Below are 23828 nucleotides of genomic sequence, written 5' to 3'. Positions count from 1 at the left end.
CACGTGGCAAAAAATTAGGAAAAATAATGTATATGTATAGATGTATAGATATAGATATAAATTCCAAGCATGCGCAATTTTCCACCGTGTTGGAAAATACTTGTTTGATCCAACCTAAAAATATTTTTTATAAAAATACCTTTTTTCAGAAAAATATTTTTATGGATTTTACAAAAATTGATGTTTTCTTTTTTGCGCTTTTTTTCTTCATGTTACGTAAAATTTTTTTATTCAATTTTTTCACCAAACCAAATAAATATAATTTTTTTTTTCAACCAAATAAATATTGATGGGAACTATTTTTTTCTATAAACCAAATATTACATAACGCAATGTAAAATTTTTTTTCTATCAAAATTTTTTTTTTCACAAAAAGTTATTTTTCGTGGATCTATGTTGAACCAAATAGACGTTCCGTGGATTTACGTTGAACCAAATAAACCTCAGGGAAAAATTTAGAGCCTATTTGAAAATTCAAAAAGTAGATGGATAGTTGCTTTTTTTTTTTTTTTTTTTTTTTTTTTTTTTTAGGGACTACTACTTGTCCATCTCTGAAAAATTTCAGACTTTCTTATTTATTATTTTTTGAAAACTAATATAAAAAATATATTTTTAATGCTCCAATATCTTTCAAATATACCTCTAAAGTTATATTTTGTTAGGCTTCGTTTGGAATTGCGGGGAGATTGTATTACGTGCGGTGAGAATGTAGTAATTACGATGAAAAAATATCTTATTTGTTTCCGTACATAATATTACGTTCCGCAAATTGTGATGAGCTAGTTATGATATATTTTCTGCGGTCCCACTGGAGAATGTAGAAGTATATTCCTATGTACTTTTTTTCCTAACTCCATTTTATCCCTCAATACCAAACTAAGCCTTAGTTAACAATTATGAACAGTTGTATTTCTATAAAATCTATTTTTCCATTTCAAATATATTTTTCTACGAGTAGGACAACTATATTCTTATGAGTATAGAACTTTTTGCACTCATATGTTGTTTTTTATGATGAAACTTCTAAATTGATAATTCACACCGTTAAATATGATCTATAGAGCATTTGAAACTTCTAAATATAAATTTCATAATTTTTTGAAATTATATTAAAGTTCATCAAACGGACATAAAATGAACGGTCAAAATTGAATGATCTCCTAAAAATAAATGATCGAATTTTTCAATTTAAGATCAAAATTATTGATCTTTATTTAATTAGTGAATATAATTTTCTATAAAAAATTTATGGGTAAATTGCATTGTTACCCCCTGAACTTTTGGCGAAGTTTCACTTTACCTCTCGAACTCCTAAAATGGACATCTAACACTTTAAACTCTAATATTTCGTTCATGTTACCCCTTCCGTCAGTTTTCCGTCAAGCTCCGTTAACCGGAAACTGACGGAAGGGGTAAAACGAATGAAATATTAGAGTTTAGGGTGTTAGATGTCTATTTTAGGAGTTTGGGGGATTAAGTGAAACTCGCCAAAAGTTCAGGAGGTAGCAATGCAATTTACCCCGTAGGACTCTTGACTATAATTATTTTATTATAATATGTTACTTAGGGCCCGTTTGGTTCGAGTTATCTTGTCAGGATTAATTACAGGCAATCCTGTCAGGATTACTGTGTTTGGTTCATCCGCTATGTAATTTAGTGGTTAATGTAGCATTACAAATCGAGTAGGACTACACCGAAAATATTAACGAGAGGGGAGTTGTGTATCTTGCGTTACTAAAAACCGAAAATACTACATATTATGTAAAATGATAATTTTACCTCTCTAACTTTCGAAATCCTTTCAATATGTCATTTTAAAAATTTAATTTAAAATTTTGAATATTAAAATTTAAAATTTGAATTTTAAATTCTAAATTTTAAATTTCAAATTTTATTTAACCCCAAAACTCTTAAAATAGACATCTAACATCCTAAACTCTAATATTTTATTCGTTTTATCCATTCCGTCAGTTTTCAGTTAACGGAGCTTGACGGAAACTGACGGAAGGGGTAACATGAATGAAATATTAGAGTTTAGGGTATTAGATGTCCATTTTAAAAGTTCGAAGGGTAATGTAAAATTTCGTCAAAAGTTCAGGGGGTAACAATGCAATTTATCCAAAAATTTATTCAATTTGGATTCTTTTATACTGTTAAATTAGCAAATTTTTCATATTGGCCGTTAAAAATTGTCAATTTTAAAATTTTTTGATCTTACGGTAAATGATGTAAAATTGTGAAATTTAATTTTTAAAAATTTTAAAAGTTCTAAATTATATTTAACAGTGTGAATCATCGATTCAAAATCTTTATAATCGAAAATGACTTATGAGTTCGAAAACGATCATACTTATAAATATATAATAGCCGGACTTATTTTCTCCTATTCAACCAAATGTATTTTTTCCGGCCTAAAGAGTAAATTTGGCTCTAAAATAGGGCAACGACAGTGGCGGTGACGTTAAAAGCGTAACACATGCAACAGTTGCAAATATATATATATATATATTTTTTAGAGAGAAAAATAGCATGCCACTCGTTTTGTTTATTTTCTTTAAAAGTAAACTTAGCTGGAAATACGAATAAATTAGTATTCGAACTTAGGATCTCGAATATCAACCACCAAGTCTTTTTTTACTTGCACTAGAGACGGTCGGTAACAGTTGCGAATATGCTCTTTCTCTCAATTCTGTCACTCTTCTTCTTGTCCAAGAAAAAAATTTGAGAATAAAAAATTAGTCCCCATTGACTACGTTCAAATTTGCATACACATGCAATGACGAAATGAAGCAAATTGTTTATCCAACATTAACTCATGCATTTAATTTACGTGTAATGAGCTTTGAAAGTCACGCTGTTTAAGTTTTTTAATCATTGAAGCACAAAATTTTGAGGTTGATGAGAGGTAAGCAATTTTTTAGCGAGAGATTCTTAGCTTGTTGTGCAAGATCAAATTTTGCTGTTCAAGATTCTTTGGATTTTGTTTCTTAAAACCCAAGAAAATAACTTTGATTTATTAATTTGTAGAGTTAATTTCATATGTACATATTCTTTTTCTGACCTTGAATTACATAGATACTCAATTAAAATTGTCAATATTCAAAATATCAGTCTAATTTAGAGAAACTATCATAAGTGCCCAAATTACTAATAATTTATTAAAAAATTAAATAAAATTTTCATTTTGCCTATTATCTATTATATATACATTTTTAATTGACTTAAACATTATTTTGTTTGAAAACATTACAAAATGTATACCAAATTAAAATTAATTAATTGCAACCAGTACAAATAATAAATAAAAAAAATCATATTAATTTGCACAAAGGAAAAAAAGATTCACAAAAAGGTATAATATAGTTTTAGTTTTAGTTAATTAGTTATTATGATTAAAATGAGACTCATATGAGGTAAATGGCTTTTCTATCTATCACTTTACCTTTAGGGTGCGTTTGGTTCGCATTATGAAAGATTATTAGGAATAAAAGATATCCGAGAATCTTATTCCTATTCATTCTATTACTAAGAATGTGAAATTTCTGTGTTTGGTTCGCACGGTAATATTAATTAGCCATGTTATTTAATATTATAAAAAATATACAATTAATTTATTTATTTAATTAATTAATTTTAGATAATGGTACCAAAAGTTTCAACATCTTTTTAGAAAAAAGGGAGAGAGAGTATAAGTTAGAGAGAGAGAGCATAATTAAAAAAATAGAAAGAAAAATATAGTTGAAATTAGAGGGAGTGAGAGAGTTGAAATTTTAGAATGAGAGAGAGAGAGAAGCTTAGTTTAGAGAGAGAAAAAAAGTTGAATTTTAGATAGAAAAATAAGTTTAGAGAGAGATATAAGGTTAGAGTGTAAAGAAAAATAATATCAATTAGCCGGCGGGTAGGAAGAAAGAAAGAGATTAGACGTATTATGATTACCCCAATCCATTAATATGAGGATACCCACCTTCCCTTTCAAGGGAATGAGATTAGTATTTTGGGGTGAATCTTATTCCCAAGTGAATCTAATATTACCAACTAGATTACTTAGTGCGTTTAGCCAAATACCGTCATATTTTTTTATTCACATTAGATTATTAGGAATCTTTAAAAGATAGCGCGAACCAAATGCACCCTTAATACTGTTTTGGGTTTGCTCAATAAGTACATAGATAAGTCAATCAGGTATGTTGTAGACCCAAATTCGTAAAATTTGAACTTTCGATCTATTATTACGAAATCATACTAGCAGCTAATTAACTAGCCGATTTCTTCGAAAGCTTGTTATAATTTTTCTTTAGAATAATTAGGCTAAAACTTGTAGTCTCTATTGGATCGTTAACGTTAACTATCAATCTTAAAAATTCGAGCCTTTAGAAATGTGCAATCAATTAATTTAAAACGTACAAACACAGAACCCATGAAATTTCGATTATGATTCGGGCCAATTTGCCTCACACTACTTTGATTCGTCCCAATTTGATCTCGTGCTATTTCAAATATAACTAGATTCAACCTTACCTCTCATCACAGAGCAGAATACTGATCTTTTTAAGTCACCAGTCTCAACCCAGAGAAAAATTTTAGAATGCAACGGATATATTGTTGACCTGGCGTAACAAACCAATCAAAATTTTTTTTTAGAGATATATATCCCATCATGATTATAAAAAATAATTTTATTATATTTTTGTTTGAAAAGAAGAAATATGATCAGTTTGTTATTGATGACGTGATGCAAGTGTGATAGCGTAGAATTCCTCCAACCTAGAATGCTTTATTAAACTTTGACCACGTACAATCACCTATAGATATGATATTCATGACAACCTCACCAAGCTATAACTTTTTAATAGAAAATTCTCGCATATTCCCTCTTTCCGCATTATAAATACCCCTTACGCTCTTGTACACATCGATCAAAGCCACATCCAAATTTAGCACTTCTAAGAAAACCATCTTTTCCCTAACTTTTTGGAATCATTTTGTAGAAAAATGGCAAAGGAAGTGAAGCTCCTTGGAGCATGGCCGAGCCCCTACGTACTTAGAGTACAAATTGCTCTAGAACTCAAGGGGGTGAGCTACGAGTATTCGGAGCAACAACTTTGGGAAAATAAGAGTGAGCTCCTCCTCAGATCCAACCCAGTGAACAAGAAGGTGCCAGTTTTGATCCACAAGGAACAGCCCATTTGGGAGTCCGCGATCATCCTCCAATACATCGACGAAGTTTGGGGTGCTGGTGGACCTGCTATTCTCCCCTCTGATCCCTACGAGCGGGCGATTGCCTGCTTTTGGGCCAGTTACATTGATGATAAGGTACACATAATTAATTACAAAAATAAGAGTATTATTATTTTTTTTAAGAAATAGGTATGCTAACACTAGAGTTTAATAAGAGACTGTTTGTTTCCATAAAAGTTCCTTTTAAGTAATGTTGTAAATTCTAGAACTCAAGAGGAATTTGTAGTTGTTTCTCCCATTTACACTTCCATGTTTTACAATATTTTACTTACGCTCATGTGTCTCGGTTTTACTTATATATTTCTGAGAAGTTTCAGAAGTTTTTATTTATTCTTCTTAAAAGACTAATATAAAAATTTATTTTTTTAACATTCTAAGTCTTTTCAAATATATTTATAGAGTTAAATTCTGTTAGGGAACTGTTAATAACAATTGTTATTTTTGTGAAATTACTATTTGCTCTTTCAAATGTATTTTTCTATCATCATCAACTATTCTGATTACTCTTAAGCAGAAATAGTTACAGTAATTTGTTGCTACTTTGCACTGATGTGTTAGTTTTTAATAGTTGTTAGTTTTTTATTTTTTTAATGATTTGTATCAATCGTCCTATTGAAATCCTTCACATTATCGTATTTGTAACGATCCGACCCGCTAGCAATAATAATTCGTTGGGTTCAAACCATTGGCCTAAAATGTGTAAGTACAATTTTTATTAATAGCTAATTAGAATCATTTTCTCATCCGATATGAGACTATTGGGGCGTTACAGTATTATATTAATTTAAAATTTGTAAGATGTGTATGGACATACTGATCATTTCCATTCCGTGCTTTAAATACGTGCAGTGGGGCCCAAGTTCAATTGGGATCTTAAGAGGTAAAACAGACGAGGAGAGAGCTGCTGCAGCAGAACAAGCCTTTTCAGGACTCGAGCTTTTGGAGGAAGCTTACGAGAAGAGCTTCAAAGGGAAGCGCTTTTTTGGCGGCGACAACGTGGGCTACCTCGACATCGTTCTCGGGTGTTTCTTGGGCTGGATCGAGGTGGTAGACATAATGTTCAGCGTCAAACTCTTCAACAATGCGAAGTTTCCGCTCTTGGCGGGGTGGGCGGAGCGCTTTCGTGCCGCAGCGGAGGTGAAGAAGCTGATGCCAGAAGCCAAGAAGCTGATGGAGTTTGCAAAAGCAGCTCAAGCCAGGATGACTGCTGCTGCGGCCAACTGATTTGCATTCAATGTTTGGTACGTAGTTGGAGTGGAAGTGGTGGAGATACGGGAGAGTGTTACGTACGTAGTTTGGGAAATTGAATAAACTCTTTTAGTGAGTTCGATTATCACGTTTCGTTGTAATAAAGATGGATTATTAATTGATTCCAGGGCATGTGTGTTAATTGTGGCAGCATGCGTTTGTGTAATCTTCTAATCTTTTGACATGTATTTCCGTGATTTTTTTTTTTTATATAGTAATGAATTATTGCAACATAGGACTTTAATAAATATTTTTATTTATTTTTATCTTTAGAATAAGAATAAGTGGTTTGTTTGACACTTTATGTAGCTCGAGAGTAAAGAAGAGGTGAAAAAAAGAAGAAAAAGTTAGTAGGAAGATTCTTTTTCCTTTTCTTTTGTTTTTTTTGTTTGCATTAACACGTGAGGAGAAAAAAGAAATAATGTTAATTAGCTTGACATCTAATTATGACATAAGTTATTTGGATAAAAGAAAATAATAAAAAAATAAAAGAGGAAGAAAATAAAATAAATTGGTGTTAATTGATACGCGCCTTAAATGACTAGGGATACAAACGAGGCGGATCTGGGGGCGGGAGACCCGCCCCGCCTCCCGCCCCGACTAGCAAAAATCCGTCCCGCCTCCCGCCCTGAATTCGTGACGGGTTAAAAAATACATTTCATAATCCGTCCCACCTCGTAACCCGCCTTCTGCCGGCGCCGTGAATCCGCCCCGCCAACTAATATTTTTTATAAAATTATAATATTATTAATATTTTGTAAAATATAAATTAATAATTTTTAATAATATTATATATATAATTTAACAATATTAATAGTAAAAATTAAAAATATGAATCACAATGCAAAACAAAATTCAAATGTTTTAAATACATTAGAAATGAGAGTAATAACTTATTTGTATTTTGAACTTTTTTTGTAAATATATTATTTTTTAGAAATATTTTTTAAAAATACAAATGATATTCTGGGCGGATTCGGGGCAGATCATGGCGGGGCGGATTCGGGGCGGGTCAAAATTTTTCCCGTTTCCTGCCCCGAATCCGTCTCGGATCGTAAAACTTACTCTGCCCCGAATCCGTTTATTTTCTCCCATTTACTGCCCCGTCGGGGCGGATCGGAGCGGGAGCTCCACCAATCCGGATCCGTTTGCATCCCTATAAATGACCAACTATTGAAAAAAAAAAAAAAAACCTATATCATTGTCTTATTTTTTGAATTTTTTAAAATTATTTCTCAAAATGAAAAGGGCCTAAAATTATTACAAATTGGACCATTGAATTCAAAATAAAAGAGATTTTTAGAAGGGACAGAGAGGAAAGGCATGGGTCCCCCCTCTCTCCCATCTACCAAAACAATGAAACTAAAATTTGACTACAAAGAGTTTCGTAATCCGCTCCTCGTTTTCTGACAACAACAATATTATGTGCGGAGGCCTCGCGGACTCTTCTTTTTGTTTCGACGGCGGCGATAATGATAGCAACTTCAAAAGAATTTCAGCCACCATCACAACGGCAGATTGGAGTTGCATGATAGAGTTGCATTGCAAACTAGCGAATGATGACAAAACTAAAATAATTTCACTCCAAAAAATCTACCTGCTGGTACATGCATCCATTCACCTAGAATTTTTACTAGTAAAAGTATAAAAATAATTTATAATTATAATAGCAAACAAGGCCCCTTTCCAGACCACAAACCTTGTACAATGGTTGAACGGCAGGTTCGAATGACTCAAACTCATCTTTTGACTTGCTCGGTTCAAAGGGTTTAAATCATGCTGCTTTGTACATTAAGTCATGATCGGACCTGTTGAATTAACTGGTTCGACCTGATTTTAAATCATTAAATATTATTACATTTTGCCCCTTTAATGCTTCTTATTATTATATACTAGTGAAATACCCGCGTGATGCTGCGGATATAAAATTGTTTTTATAATAAATTTTATTTTTTTAATATTTTTACTATAGTTTTATAACTCTAATTATTAATTAAATAAAAGTTATATAAAAATAATTTAATAGTTAAATCTATTTAAATAAAATTTATTAAAATTAGTATATGGGCAAAGTAAATTTATACAATAATTTATTTTATAAAGATTTATATGAAAAGAATTTGAAATAAATCTATCAAAATAATTTTCAATAAATAGAAGAAAAATAAAATTGTAGAAGAAATTGTTTAATAAAAAATAATTATATATACACACATATATACACACGCACGTGCATATATACACACATATATACATTATATTTTTAAATTTTACTCCTGAAATTTAAATTATGTATTTTTTTATACAGCGATATTTTACGTGATTTAAATTGCATCTATTAGGTTAGATTTTATTACGTGATTTATTACGCGTATTATTAATAAAATTAATTAATTAATTTCATAGAGTTTAGAGATTTAAAATTTTAAATTTTGAAGTTTAAAATTTGAAAATAAATATTATAAGTTAAAATTAAAATTTAGAATTTAAAAATATAAAATTTAAAAATTTAAAATTTGAAAGTATCAAAATTTAAAATTTTGATATCAAAATTTTAAATTTTATATTATATATATATATATAGAGAGAGAGAGAGAGAGAGAGAGAGAGGGGAGAGAGAGAATAAAGGAGGGTTTTGGGGGGGGACACGTGTCAACCTTTGGTTCTCCCAAACCCTCCTTTAATGTAGTAGAAAGAATAGAAGAATAGATTATATATTATATAGGGATAATTGCCTATATACCCCTTATACGTTTAAAAATATCCGATTTATCCCTACTTTTTTTTTTCTTTCTAAAATACTCCTAATATGTTCTACTGTTATTGCAAAATACTCCCGCAATTATCTCCTGTTAAGTTAACATGAGCTAAACGTGAGTTAAATATCTACCACAGTTAAAAAAAATTAAAATACTAATTTTGCCCTTAACTTAAAGGCAAATAAGAAAGGTTGGTGACGGTAGAGAGGTTTATTGGAAAAGATAAAAAGTCAAAACATTTTTTGTGTCCTTGACTTTAAGGCAAATAAGAAAAACAGTGATGGTGGAAGGGTATATTTGAAAGGGTAAAATCATAATTTTATAGAGATAACAGAGTTACTTAATAGATTTTAACTCTAAGGGTGCGTTTGGTTCGAGCTATCTTTTAAAGATTCCTAATAATCCAATAGGAATAAAAAAATATGACGGTGTTTGGCTGAACGCACTAAGTATTCTAGTTGGTAATATTGGATTCACTTGGGAATAAGATTCACCCCAAAGTACTAATCTCATTCCCTTGAGGGAGGGTGGGTATCCTTATATTAATGGATTGGGGTAATCATAATATGTCTAATCTCTTTCTTTCTTCCTACCCGCCAGCTAATTGATATTATTTGTCTTTACACTCTAACCTTATATCTCTCTCTAAACTTATTTTTCTCTCTAAAATTCAACCTTTTTTTTTCTCTCTCTAAACTAAGCTTTCTCTCTCTCTCTCTCTTTCTAAAATTTCAACTCTCTCACTCCCTCTAATTTTGACTATATTTTTCTTTCTATTTTTTTAATTATGTTCTCTCTCTCTAACTTATACTCTCTCTCCCTTTTTTCTAAAAAGATGTTGAAACTTTTGGTAACATTATCTAAAATTAATTAATTAAATAAATTAATTAATTGTATATTTTTTGTAATATTAAATAATATGGCTAATTAATATTATCGTGCGAACCAAACATAGGAATTCCACATTCTTAGTAATAGGATGAATAGGAATAAGATTCTCGGATATCTTTTATTCCTAGTAATCTTTCATAATGCGAACCAAACGCACCCTAAGGGTATATTAGAAATAGGTTGGAACGTAGGAGGGATTTTTTTAATATTAGCCTTTTAAGAGGGGTAATCGAAAAATCGGAAACTTTTCAGGAATATATAAGCAATTGCCCCTATTATATATTAGTGAAAGTGACCTTGTAACTAAATAATAGGTACCTCTCCGGATAGTTAGGAGGTTTGAATGTTGCCTTCAATTGTGTTTTCAGGTTGGTCAAGGACTAAAATCAATTCCCTGCTTGAGGAATAGAATTAATGGGTCTTATTTATTTATTTATTTACTTATTTTTTAGTTTATGTGACTTGTGTATATAATACAAATTTGTTGATGTTCATGAATGTGAAGGGATTTGTGAGGCACACATGGACGCATTTGGTATTGGATTAATATTTTGCGGCCGTAAATTTATTTGAAAAATACTCAGTGAAAATCCTGTTTGGATGTCGGAAGAAGTTTTCTAAAGATAACTTATTCTGTTTGAAAATTTTTTAATATAATTATAAATAAGAAATTTGATTTTTGCAAAAAAATTGTTATTTATGATTGATAGAATAGCATATTTTATTTATAAGGTAACTTTTTTAAAAAATAATTTGAAATTTGAATAAAATATTTCATTATATATAAACATTGAATCACACTCCGAATCAATCAAATGCACAAATAATTCGAATAAATTAAGAAAATGTATTAAATAAGATATTTATACATTTAAATAAAGCGGAAGTAAATGTTGGGGGTTCTTGCATAAATTATTTTATCTTCTATATTTGTCTAGTTTAGGACTTCTATTTATAGCAGTTGCAATTGGTATCATTGTTCTTTCAAGGAAGGCCTTAAAACCTGTTTTTGCAAAGCACACACAAAGTAAGGGAACAATTAATACACAAACTACTAAGTATAAATTCTAATCCAAGTAGCTTAATTCATCACGTTACAAAAGCCAAGCATTTCCCTATCCATTTACTTATTCCCCAAATTTATTCCTTATCTAAATTCCTATGGCAATCACCAACCATTATTATATAATCTTCGGCATAACATCATATAGATTGCTTCAATAAGTAGCAGCAGCATTAATTCTCCTTGGCTTGAAAAATATTTTTTTTGGCATGCTCGACGAGCGCGTCGGGTTCGGGCATCACCTCCTTCACTTCATCATCGGAGCAGAAGCGGTTCCCCCATTCGGCCAAGAGAGGCGTCTTCACCTCGTCGAGGATGTTTACATCAGCGTTCATCAGCTCCACTGCTTTGAACCAGCTCAAGAAGCACCCTAAGGCGATGTCCAAATAGCCTATTGTATCTCCGCCAAAGAAGGCTTTTCCTTTGCTGCATTTCGCTAAAGCACTTTCCAGCTGCTGTAGTGTGGTTTTCATTTCTTGTATTGCATCTTCCTTGCTCCCCGGAAGTAATCCGATAACGATTCGGAGTGGAGTAGGGATCTGGGACAAGAAAATCACAATTAGTTCACATAGTAAAAGTTAAATCTGCCTAGAGACTTTCTTATTAGCATCCAATAGAAAAAAACATGCATTATGAAGTGTTTATGGTTCATATAGACCTCTTTTGGAAATCTGTGTATTTTCCTTAGTAGAAATAATTTTTATTAAATATTTTAATTTGAAGACGTTTAAACAACTTTTTTGAAAAGTGCATGCAAGAATCAATGACAAAATACTATAGAAATAAAAAGTTCAAGCATGAAAAAAATTAAAAACAAAATTTAAGTATAGGTAAACCGAATCAGGTAGCTAAAATCGCACGCAACTTGGCTTGTGCCGTGTGCAGATGTGTGTGTTTAGTGGATAACACCGCTCTCATTATCACCTAAACAAATAGCTACTACATGTCATGAGTTTTTTATGTACAGTTGTGCAGTTAAACTCACATCTGATAATTGATGCACAAGCTTTCAAATAAAGTCCATTGAATTTTGGGCCACCAAAGAGGCCTATTGGCCTAAATAAAGTATAAGAGTAATCCTTCGGAGTATGGCAGAGTTGCATTGCAAACTAGGAACGATAACGACAATAAAACAAATTCACTCCGAAAAAATTCCTACTGGCACAAACCTTGTTGTCGACATATTTGGCCCAAAAGCGAGCTTACGCCCGATCATACGGATCCGATGGGAGGACAACCGGCCCATTGACGGCCCAAAATTCATTGATATACTCGACGATCATCATGGACTCGCAAATGGGCCGGGACTTGTGGATGAGAACGGGGATCATCTTTTACACAGGATTCGAATTGAGTAGCAGCTCACTCTTTTTTTCCCTCACTTCCTCTGTGGATTCATACACCACCCCCTTTAGCTTCAGTGCAATTTCCACCCTGTGTGCAGAGGGGCTTAATGGTGAACCCAGTAACTTTGTCTCCATTATGAATATCCCTAGCGTTTTTAGCGTATGTGGTTTTTTTGGTATTACGTTACCTTTGGGCTTTAGAATTGTAATGTATATATATATATAAAACTAGGCTACTATGCTATTAATAGCACCAAGTCATTGGTGCTACCAAGTTTTTGGCCATTGGATTAAGTGATGTGCGGTTAGGATGATATGGGCCCCCTAGGGTTGAGTGGGTGGTTGGTTGAATAGTATAATCTACTCTACTATATATATATATATATATATATATATATATATAGAGTAGAGTTACTATGCTATCGGAAGCATAGAAGATCTAGTACTTTTGATTTTTTGGCACTTAGATCAACCTTTTTGATCATTTCTAATCTTTAGATTAATACTATTACTCTGTGGGGACCACTCAACTCTAAGGGTACTACTCAACTCTAGGAGACCGCAATCATTCCAATCATATAATTTTTTATCCAATAATCAAAAAGTTAGAAGTATCAGATTTTCTATACTTTCGATAGCATAGTAGCTCTACACTACATATATATATTTAGGGTCCGGCTACTATACTATTATGAGTACGATCGTCCTCGTACTCATAAGTTGTTTTCTATGATAGAGCTTCCAAATCGATGATCCACACCGTTAAACGTTTTTTACAGTATTTAAAACTTTTAGAAATCAAATTTTATAAATTTTCGACATCATTTACCTTACGATCAAGAGGTCATAAATTTGACAATTTTTAACGGCCGGTATGGGATCCTTACTAGTTTAGCGGTGTAAAAAAACCGGAATTTGTTGAATTTTTGATAGAAAATTCTATTCACTACATAGATAAAGATCAATAACTCCGATCTTGAATTGAAGGATCCGATCATCCTTTTTTAGGACGTTGTTCGATTTTGACCGTTCATTTTATGCTCACTTGATGGACTTTATTATGATTTCGAAAATTTACGAAATTTATTTTCTAGAAGTTTCAAATACTCTATATCATATTTAACGAAGTGGATCGTCGATTCGGAAGCTCCATTATTGAAAACAACTTATGAGTACGAGGGTTCCAATACTTATAATAGTATAGTAGCTATGGCATATATATATATATATATATATATAAACTCTATTAATCCCCATAACTTAATGCTGTTGTGGCAAAGCCACTTTTTTTTGAAATTTATATTTATTTTAATTTTTTTTGTATATTTTTTTGTAATGTACTCTTAATTTTTTTTTCTCTCTCTAATCGAGACGTCCGCTCGACTTCTGCTCCCTCTAACCCGACGTCCCCTCGACTCTCGCGCCCCCTTTACCCCAATCTGGCATCCCCTAGAAATGCCAAAGCGAAATTCGATCTCGTTAGGTATATTAGACTAAAAAGGTTGTGAATTTTCGACTTCGGTTGAAGTCGTGAAGGTCCAAAATTGAGGTCAAATAAGTTTAAACCGCACCGAGCAGGAAAAATATAATCCAATTATTATTACAAATTGTAGTTGGGGTTTAAAAGCAATCACAAACATTAGCTGAACTTTGGAGTGTGAAAGTCTGTTTTGACTTTCTATAGAAATCAAATGATTTTAGTTTCAAAATATTTTGATTCAAAATCAAAAACATGTTTGATAAATAAAACTTTAAAATAATATTTGATCAAAAACAGATTTTTGATGCTTCTACCCGTTAACTTCGTAAAAAATGTATAAATGTTGGAATAGCTTGGCTCAAATATCATTTTCCTTTTTTTGTTTTGAGAGAGAAAGGTAATAAATTATCCACTTCTTTTAATTTTTTGAAATAAACTCAGCTAGAAGAAGCAAGTAAAATTCAAACTCTGAATGTTGGGTACCAACTATTAAGTCCATAGCCAATTGTGCTAGATACGGTTGATCTGAAATCAGTTTTTTATTGTTTTTGACATTATTTGTTGGTTTTACTTACAAAATAAAAGCCCAAACTAAAAGCTCTACTTGAAGCCAGCATCTAATGAGGCTTAGTTCAGTATTGCTGTGGTTAAAGACATTGGTTTTATATTTTGAAGGCCCCAAAAATTCGAGTTTTTTGTAAAATTTTTCCCTCTAGTGCAATAAAATTATGAAAGTGGATGCTTTTGATAACACACTTCTAAGCTAGGTTTAAGAGCCTATTTGGCATTGACACCAATTTATTTAACATTATTGGCTAGCTAGTTAAATCATATAAGGATATGCTTATCTTTTTTTCTTTTTTCTTTTTCTTTTTTTTTTGTTTTTAGGTAGAGGCATACAGAACTAACCTAACCCCTTTGAAGGAGAATTAGTTGACAACTAAAAACTCAAGTAAAATTAAATTAAGATAAAAATTGGACAATCAAATAAAAGAAGAAAATCAAACTCAGATAACATAGATGATTTATCCTGATTCGGCCTTTCTGCCTACTCCAGTCCGGTTCTTCTTCTCCTCGAGGTACCGATTTCACTATCACTTGGCCTTTTAAATAGGGCAAGACTAAAGCCGCTTACAATCATACAAGACTTCTTTTACAACATCTCAAGAAGCTCACAATTACAAATCAATGAATGATTAGAACTTAGAGAATTTTTCTGAAGTTTTATCCTAAATAACATCCAAACCCCCCTTTAAATACACTAACTATCATTTCAAAAATGGAACAAAGGTATAATTAAATCATAATTGATTTCAATTTGAATTTTAACCATATTTGCAAATACATTTGAATTAATTTCAAAATAAATTTGAATTCATATCACATTTGCAAACATATTTGAAATATTACTATATTGAAAAGCTCATTTGAAATTATACTAAATTCATAAAATCCTTTTAAATTAATACTATAAATGAAAAACATTTTGAATTCATTCCACATTTGTACAAGCTTTTGAAATAATACCATACTTATAAAATTCATTTATATCATATTTCATATTTTCAAATTTATGCCATAATAAAATCATTTTTGAATTTATACCATACATAAAATCTCTTTCATACCATATTAAAATAATGGCTAATTTGACATTAAACTCAAATCAAACCTAAAAGGTGAATTGGTTAACTTGACTAGGTTGACCGGCTCATATCTGATAAATTGTAAAGAAACCCTCCAAATTATTGTTCTGGCACTTGCATCCAATTTGATACAATTTGATCTTGTCCCGGCTAATTTGAACAAATTGATTGAATGGTTAGCTTTGATCAAATCCGATTTAGCTTGAGCCACTTTAAATTCAATTACAACGTGAAATTGCTAAATAACAAATTAAATCCAAAATTTGTTTATTATCATTAAAATTTATTATTTGATAAAATCCAACAATCTCCCCTTTTTTGATGATGACAAACAATTTGAAAAGATAATAAAGAAACATATAAACTCCCCCTCAAAATAAGCACGAAAAAAAATCTTTCAATTGAGATAAAAGAAACTTTTAAAATAATTTTGAGGTAACCTTTTCTTCTCTCCCTTTTGTTATCATCAAAAAAATTAATTTAAAAAGATGAAGGAGGAAAAAAAAATTACACAAAAAACCTTATATCACAAAAAAAATAAAAGGTCGAAACAAAAGAAAAAATCATTTTTGATTTTATTATTTTGGATCAACTGCTTAACTTTTCAAACTTTTGATTTTATTATCCAATCTTTTTATTTATTTGATTTAAATTAGTCAACGATATTTTAGTTTCAAATGTTAAGCTAATTACTTATTTAACAAATTTATAACTGTGAGAATTGTACAAAGTATACTAACTAAATCTATAAAAATAAACAACGCATTCAAATTTTAAAGCCAAAGGCCCATTAACTGACTTTAAAATCAAATAAACTAAAAAATTGAATAGTAAAATCAAACTTTTGAAATGTCGGGTAGCCAAGTTCATAGTTCAGATATATTATATATATATAACTAAGCTAATATACTATTAATAGTACCAAGTCATTGGTGCTACCAAGTTTTTGGCTATTGGATTAAGAGATGTGCGGTTAGGATGATGTGGGCCCCTTAGGGTTGAGTGGGTGGTTGGTTGAATAGAATGATCTAACGGGTGAAAATGATCAAAATGGTAGATTTAACGGCGGAAAACTTGGTAGCACTAGTTTCCTATACTATCTATAATACCGGGACTCCGGTATTATACAGAGTTTTGCTAGAATACTATCGGTAGTAAACGGCTCGGTTTACTACCGATTTGTTTTCGATGATAGAGCTTCCAAATTGATGATCGGCACCGTTAAACATCATCTAAACTATTTAAACTATCTGAAAATCAAATTTCACACATTTTCGATATTGTTCTCTTATCCATCAAGTGAACAGAAAAATGAATGGCTGGAAATGAATATCTTTCAAAAAGTGATGATACAATTTTTGTATTTGAGATCTAGACTCTAGATCTTATTTTAAATAGTTTAAAAAATTTTTTAACAAAAATTTAGTTGATTTGAACTCTTCTATACCGTTAAACGAGCAAACGCACCATATCGGCTATTAAAATTATAGATTTTGATCGACCGTCCCTAGAGCAAGTGGCAAAGGGTTTGGTGGTTGGTACCCGAGACCCAAGTTCGAATCCTAGTTGATTCACATTTCTAGCTAAATTTATTTATAAATGAAATAAACGAAGTGGGTAGCGTGCTATCTATCTCTCTCAATATATATATATATATATATATATAGAGTCAGGCTGGTGTGCTATTAATAGCACAGCCTGACTCGTGCTAGAGAGTTTTTTACCCTCAGATCTCTTTGAGATCCGTGCTGTGATCTAAAGGCAGATTAACGAAAGGGTCCGTTAACTCATATTCTCTCTCTTCAAGCGTTCTCTCTCTCTCTCTCTCTTCGTGCGATCTTTTCCATCTTTCCCCCTCTCTCTCTTCGTGTTCTCTCTCTTTCTCTCCCTCCCTCCCACACCCCTCACGAGGCAGCACCCTAGCCTGCCCCTGCTGCCGCTCCTCTCTCCCTCCCTCTCCCACACCCCTCACGAGATGCACCCTTGCCTGCCCCTGCTGCCGCTCCTTCTCTCTCTCCATCTCCCACACCCCTCACGAGGCCGCACCCCCGCATGCCCCTGCTGCCGCTCCTCCTCTCTCTCTCCATCTCCCACACCCCTCACGAGGCCGCACCTCCCCCCCGCCTGACGCCCTACGGCCGCTCCGCGTCGCCCCTCTCTCAAACGAGGTTTGAGACTCTCTTTTCTTCTTTTTTTTTTTGCAACCCAAAAATTAGATCTACAACTTCTTGCGTTATCATAGTTTTTTGATTTTTTTTGCAACCCAAAAATTAGATCTACAATTTCTTGCCTTATCTCAGTTTTTCGAAAAAAAATTGAATTAACAACCCTAGATCTGAAGGAACACCTTCGTAGTTAATTAATTATTATGAAAAAAAAGCTAGCTTTTTAACCAGTAGAGTAAGCAGAAAGCACTTTGTATCACAGTTTTTCGAAAAAAAAGTGACCCTCTTTTTTCCCTAATTTGTTCTTTTTTTTTTTGTTTTTGCAACCCAAAAATTATATCTACAATTTTATTACAGTTTTTCAAAAAAATCTGTTTGTAAACGAGATCTTTCAAAAAAAAAAAAATTTCTGTTTGAAAATCTGTGAAAATTCTGTTTGAGACTCTCTTTTCTTCTATTTTTTTTTGCAACCCAAAAATTAGATCTACAATTTCTTGCCTTATCTCAGTTTCCAAAAAAAAATTGAATTAACAACCCTAGATCTGGAGACTTCTTGCATTATCATCGTTTTTCGATAAAAATTTGACCCCTTTTTTTCCCTGAGCTAGATCTCGGTGTTCTGCTTTACTTTTACATGATTTTGAGGTTTCGTTGGTTTGAATAGGTTGATGAGAGAGGGTGGTTGCGAAATGTAGTTTTTTTTATCGTAATGTGTGTAGTTTTATGCTGGTATGAGAATTAATAGGAGTTTGTTATATGTTGTTTTTTTGGTTTGCTCTTGCTTGCTGGATGCATATAAGATTGAAGTAATGAAGCTCTGTTTGTTATATGTACTTTTACATGTTTTTTTGGTTTGCTCTTGTTCGTTATATGTTGTTTTTTTTTTTTTCAGATGTTGTATCAGACTTTGTTGAATTACAATTTCTTGGGTTATCACAGTTTTTCGAAAATAATCTGTTTGTAAACGAGATCATTCATGAAAAGAATCTGTTTGAAAATCTGAAAAAAATTTGTAAACAAGATCTATCTGATTTGTAAACGAGATCTTTTATCTAGTTGTAATTTATTTCTTCTCGATCACTGAATGCATTATTGATTCAATAGAATTAGTTTGTCCATATTGTTACTATAAACGAAGAAAATCTTTTTCTATTTTTCTATTGTTTGAGATCTGTTGAGAATATTAACTTTAGTTATTTTTGTAGGAGTTAGTTAAATCATGGAACATGGCTCTATAATTGATTCCTCAGTTTCAATGTGTAATCTTGATGTTAGAGATGAGGTAAATGAGGAAATTGAAGAAATAGTTGCTAATGATCAAATATCGAATATAAGCAAATATCCTGATGATGAGCTATATGTTGGTTTAGAGTTCACTTGTATNAATGAGCATGTTGAATGAGCATGTAGAATACAATAGAATGAGCATGCTGGAAACTAACTTTCAAGTCAATAGATATTTATGCTTCAAATAATCCATACATAAAAGCATTAGACCATTCCCTTTTTTTCAATTCAATTTCACCAAAATTTGAACATACAAAATGAAGACCCAATTCCACATTTTGATGCATAAATTGAGATCCAATTCAGTTCATAAAATATGAACATACAAAATGAAGACAATTCCAAAGTTTTGATGCACAACAAACATAACCCATTTGCCCATTCCCAAAATTAGATGTAAAATAGGCAATAATACCAAAACAGTCCAGTACATAAAAGGAGCAAGCTGATTGAAACAAAACATACATGCTTCAAATAATCCATACAACACTACAAACAAAACATACATGCTTCACAAAAGTCACAAAATACAACACTAACAACATGATGTACAAACTGCAGAATACTCTTCCTCATATAAGCTTCCATCATGCTTTCAAGACTCTTCTTCATCCGTTGCTTGTAAACTCTCGCTAGAATTTTCTTCAATAGATAGTGCTTTATCAACAATCTGCAGAATACTATAATTGTTAATATCATGTGAATAGGAAAGATAGAAAATTTTGACAAAAGTAAATAAAAAAACTGTTATGATATTGAAACTTTTAAAAAAAAAAATTGTTACCTCTTTGCATGTCCTAATGTTGTCTCCTTTTTTACCACACTGCTTACAAGTTCTTGATATCCTTGCCTTCTTTTCAACCGGTGGCTTAATCCTTTGTGGTTTTCTTCGCCCTTTACATTGCGAGTGAGGAGGATCTTTAATGGTGTATTGGTTAAGACTTGATTGTGAAATTAGAGTCCTATGTAGATCATTTGAAGGCTCCTTATTTGTTCCTTCATCCATTTCTATTGTCTTATTAATTGATGTTAACACATCAAGTCCTTCTTTAATTATCCGACATGCATTTTCATATGCCTTAAGACTTTTAGATCCTTCAAAGATAAATTTTTGTGACTCTAATGTAAGCAAATCAAATCTCCGCGACCTACAAAATGAGGACCCATCACTCATTTCTAGAGAATTAGTGGATGTTCCTTTTTTGGCATTCTTAGTCCACCTTTTTAGAATATATCTAGAAGGAATGCTATAAACTTCAATATGATGCATCACTTTAAGTGCATGAGCACATAGGAGACCATAAAATTCAAACAACTTACAAGTACAAGATACAATATCATCAGACCTTACAACTGTCACAGTATATGTGCACATTCGTTGTTTTGAAGTAGAAGGTTGTGAAATCGAACTGATCTTGTACAACTTATCTTTTTCCAATTCAACCAACTTGTAACCTGTTGTAGCCCTTAGTTGAACCTTGAATTCTGAAAAAATTGTCCTCGTATAAATGGAGCGTGCATTTTTCTCAATTGGATCATTTGACCATAAAGAAGGCTCTCCGTCATTTGTCATGAAATCTTCCATATCCTCTCTCTCATATTGATTGTTTGACATTTTTTCAAACTGAGTGACGAATTTGAATATTGATGTATGTGAATCTAACCATATTTTTGCCACAGCATTCATACTTTCGCTACGCTGTGAAGTGGACATATTCGCAAAAAAAGTATCACGAAAATATACAGGAATCCATTGATACCGAATATTCCATAACAATCGAAGGTGGTTATTTTCATGCAGTTGATACTTATCAATCATTGTTGCCCACGCATTCTCAAATTCATCCACTGTTAAGCTACCATTTATGCATTCTTTTAAATCATTTTCAAAGCCATCTTTGGAGCTATATAGGACATTAAAATGTTCCTTTGCTTTTCTCATCACATGCCATTGACAACACCTATGAATAGTAGTTGGAAAGACTATCTCAATAGCTTTCTTCATAGCAGGATCTTGGTCGGTGATAATAGCTTTTGGGTTTTTACCGTACATAGCTTTCATCCATGTTTCAAATAACCAACAAAATGTGTCTGCAGTCTCATCCCTAATGAGAGCACACCCAAAAAAAATGGACTGAAAATGATGATTAACCCCTATAAAGGGAGCAAATGGCATACTGTATTTGTTCGTCATGTAAGTTGTGTCGAAAGTGATAACATCGCCAAAGTGCTCATATGCCATTCTAGATCTTCCATCTACCCAAAATATATTTCGTGCTCTTTGTTGGTCGTCAACATCAACAGCATAAAAAAATAATGGGTCTTTTCCTTGGAGTTCACGAAAGTAGTTTAGAGCACTTGCCACATCTATTCCAATGAGTTTTCTATGTTTTTCGACAACCTCATTACTCAAATCCTTGCGAATGAAGTGAATGTTATGTCTTCCTCCTTCTTTTGCTTCTAAAAAAGACATAATTTGGGAAGCAGAGATATTTTGCTCATTTAACATATGAATCAAATCTTTTTGCTCTGTTGTCATGTTACGATGTGATCGAAAAAAACGCGTTTTAGAAGGACTAGCTATCAACTCATGATTATGTTCGTTAGCAACCACCGTTATCACCCACTTTCCTCGATCATCTACTTTCAGCACAATATGTGCCTTACAATTGGTTCGTCTATTGGGACAATCCTTTTTGGGTGTATGGCTATCTTGAGATTTTTGGTGTTCACTTTTATCCTGAGATGCAGTTTTAGAACGACCGGCTTTGGAGCAACAATAGGTCATAGATGTGATAGCATCATCATGTTTTCTTGCCTTATAATGGGTTTGCTTTCTTATACTGAACCCCATTTTAAAAGCATAATCATTGTAGAACTTTTTTCCATCCTCTATACAAGTGAACTCTAAACCAACATATAGCTCATCATCAGGATATTTGCTTATATTCGATATTTGATCATTAGCAACTATTTCTTCAATTTCCTCATTTACCTCATCTCTAACATCAAGATTACACATTGAAACTGAGGAATCAATTATAGAGCCATGTTCCATGATTTAACTAACTCCTACAAAAATAACTAAAGTTAATATTCTCAACAGATCTCAAACAATAGAAAAATAGAAAAAGATTTTCTTCGTTTATAGTAACAATATGGACAAACTAGTTCTATTGAATCAATAATGCATTCAGTGATCAAGAAGAAATAAATTACAACTAGATAAAAGATCTCGTTTACAAATCAGATAGATCTTGTTTACAAATTTTTTCAGATTTTCAAACAGATTTCTTTTCATGAATGATCTCGTTTACAAACAGATTATTTTCGAAAAACTGTGATAACCCAAGAAATTGTAATTCAACAAAGTCTGATACAACATCTGAAAAAAAAAAAAAACAACATATAATGAACAAGAGCAAACCAAAAAAACATGTAAAAGTACATATAACAAACAGAGCTTCATTACTTCAACCTTATATGCATCCAGCAAGCAAGAGCAAACCAAAAAAATAACATATAACAAACTCCCATTAATTCTCATACCAGCATAAAACTACACACATTACGATAAAAAAAGCTACATTTTGCAACCACCCTCTCTCATCAACCTATTCAAACCAACAAAACCTCAAAATCATGTAAAAGTGAAGCAGAACACCGAGATCTAGCTCAGGGAAAAAAAGGGGTCAAATTTTTATCGAAAAACTATGATAATGCAAGAAGTATCCAGATCTAGGGTTGTTAATTCAATTTTTTTTCGGAAAACTGAGATAAGGCAAGAAGTTGTAGATCTAATTTTTGGGTTGCAAAAAAAATAGAAGAAAAGAGAGTCTCAAACAAAATTTTCACAGATTTTCAAACATAATTTGTTTTTTTAAAAGATCTCGTTTACAAACAGATTTTTTTGAAAAACTGTAATAAAATTGTAGATATAATTTTTGGGTTGCAAAAACAAAGAAAAAAGGAACAAATTAGGGAAAAAAGAGGGTCACTTTTTTTTCGAAAAACTATGATACAAAGTGCTTTCTGCTTGCTCTACTGGTTAAAAAGCTAGCTTTTTTTTCATAATAATTAATTAACTACGAAGGTGTTCCTTCGGATCTAGGGTTGTTAATTCAATTTTTTTTCAAAAAACTGAGATAAGGCAAGAAATTGTAGATCTAATTTTTGGGTTGCGAAAAAAATCAAAAAACTGTGATAACGCAAGAAGTTGTAGATCTAATTTTTGGGTTGCAAAAAAAAAAAGAAGAAAAGAGAGTCTCAAACCTCGTTTGAGAGAGGGGCGACGCGGAGCGGCCGCAAGGCGTCAGGCGGGGGGGAGGTGCGGCCTCGTGAGGGGTGTGGGAGATGGAGAGAGAGAGGAAGAGCGGCAGCAAGGGCATGCGGGGGTGCGGCCTCGTGAGGGGTGTGGGAGATGGAGAGAGAGAGGAGGAGCGGCAGCAGGGGCAGGCAAGGGTGCAGCTCGTGAGGGGTGTGGGAGAGGGAGGGAGAGAGAGAGAGAGAGAGAACACGAAGAGAGAGAGGGGGAAAGATGGAAAAGATCGTACGAAGAGAGAGAAAGAGAACGCTTGAAGAGAGAGAATATGAGTTAACGGACCCTTTCCGTTAATCTGCCTTTAGATCACAGCACGGATCTCAAAGAGATCCGAGGGTAAAAAACTCTCTAGCACGAGTCAGGCTGTGCTATTAATAGCACACC

The 23828-nt window shown here is 32.4% G+C and overlaps 3 protein-coding genes across 4 annotated transcripts; 1 reads left to right on the top strand and 2 right to left on the bottom strand.

The window, feature by feature from the left end:
- On the top strand, positions 4934–6699 carry LOC109714299 (glutathione S-transferase U17-like). Its single transcript, XM_020238870.1, has 2 exons — positions 4934–5313; positions 6088–6699. Exons 1-2 carry the CDS (start codon positions 4993–4995, stop codon positions 6460–6462), a joined length of 696 nt encoding a protein of 231 aa, XP_020094459.1. The 5' UTR covers positions 4934–4992; the 3' UTR covers positions 6463–6699.
- LOC109714300 (glutathione S-transferase U17-like) lies at positions 11192–11796 on the bottom strand. Its single transcript, XM_020238871.1, has one exon. The coding sequence runs from the start codon at positions 11670–11672 to the stop codon at positions 11373–11375; it is 300 nt and encodes a 99-aa protein (XP_020094460.1). The 5' UTR covers positions 11673–11796; the 3' UTR covers positions 11192–11372.
- On the bottom strand, positions 19535–23615 carry LOC109714286 (protein FAR1-RELATED SEQUENCE 5-like). 2 transcript variants are annotated; one of them, XM_020238839.1, is made up of 3 exons: positions 23396–23615; positions 19908–22195; positions 19535–19793 (listed from the first exon to the last, which is right to left on the bottom strand). In XM_020238839.1, the coding sequence occupies exons 2-3, from the start codon at positions 22179–22181 to the stop codon at positions 19719–19721; spliced, it is 2349 nt and encodes a 782-aa protein (XP_020094428.1). In that variant the 5' UTR covers positions 22182–22195; positions 23396–23615; the 3' UTR covers positions 19535–19718. The 2 variants fall into 2 exon arrangements, with proteins under 2 accessions (XP_020094428.1, XP_020094427.1); XM_020238838.1 differs by lacking the exon at positions 23396–23615 and having other exon boundaries at positions 19908–22224.

Source organism: Ananas comosus, linkage group 8, assembly GCF_001540865.1.
Source record: "Ananas comosus cultivar F153 linkage group 8, ASM154086v1, whole genome shotgun sequence".
In the NCBI taxonomy this organism is placed as follows: Eukaryota; Viridiplantae; Streptophyta; class Magnoliopsida; order Poales; family Bromeliaceae; genus Ananas; species Ananas comosus.
The sequence above is the reverse complement of the archived record's forward strand: the minus strand, read 5'-3'. Positions and strand labels throughout refer to the sequence as shown.

Bases quoted from the DNA above. Each gene is read 5' to 3' on its own strand.
- LOC109714299 (XM_020238870.1), top strand. From the start codon at position 4,993: ATGGCAAAGGAAGTGAAGCTCCTTGGAGCATGGCCGAGCCCCTACGTA. The intron at 5,314-6,087 runs GTACACATAATT...AAATACGTGCAG, and splicing joins CCAGTTACATTGATGATAAG to TGGGGCCCAAGTTCAATTGG.
- LOC109714300 (XM_020238871.1), bottom strand. From the start codon at position 11,672: ATGAAAACCACACTACAGCAGCTGGAAAGTGCTTTAGCGAAATGCAGC.
- LOC109714286 (XM_020238839.1), bottom strand. From the start codon at position 22,181: ATGGAACATGGCTCTATAATTGATTCCTCAGTTTCAATGTGTAATCTT. The intron at 19,794-19,907 runs GTAACAATTTTT...AGTATTCTGCAG, and splicing joins ACATTAGGACATGCAAAGAG to ATTGTTGATAAAGCACTATC.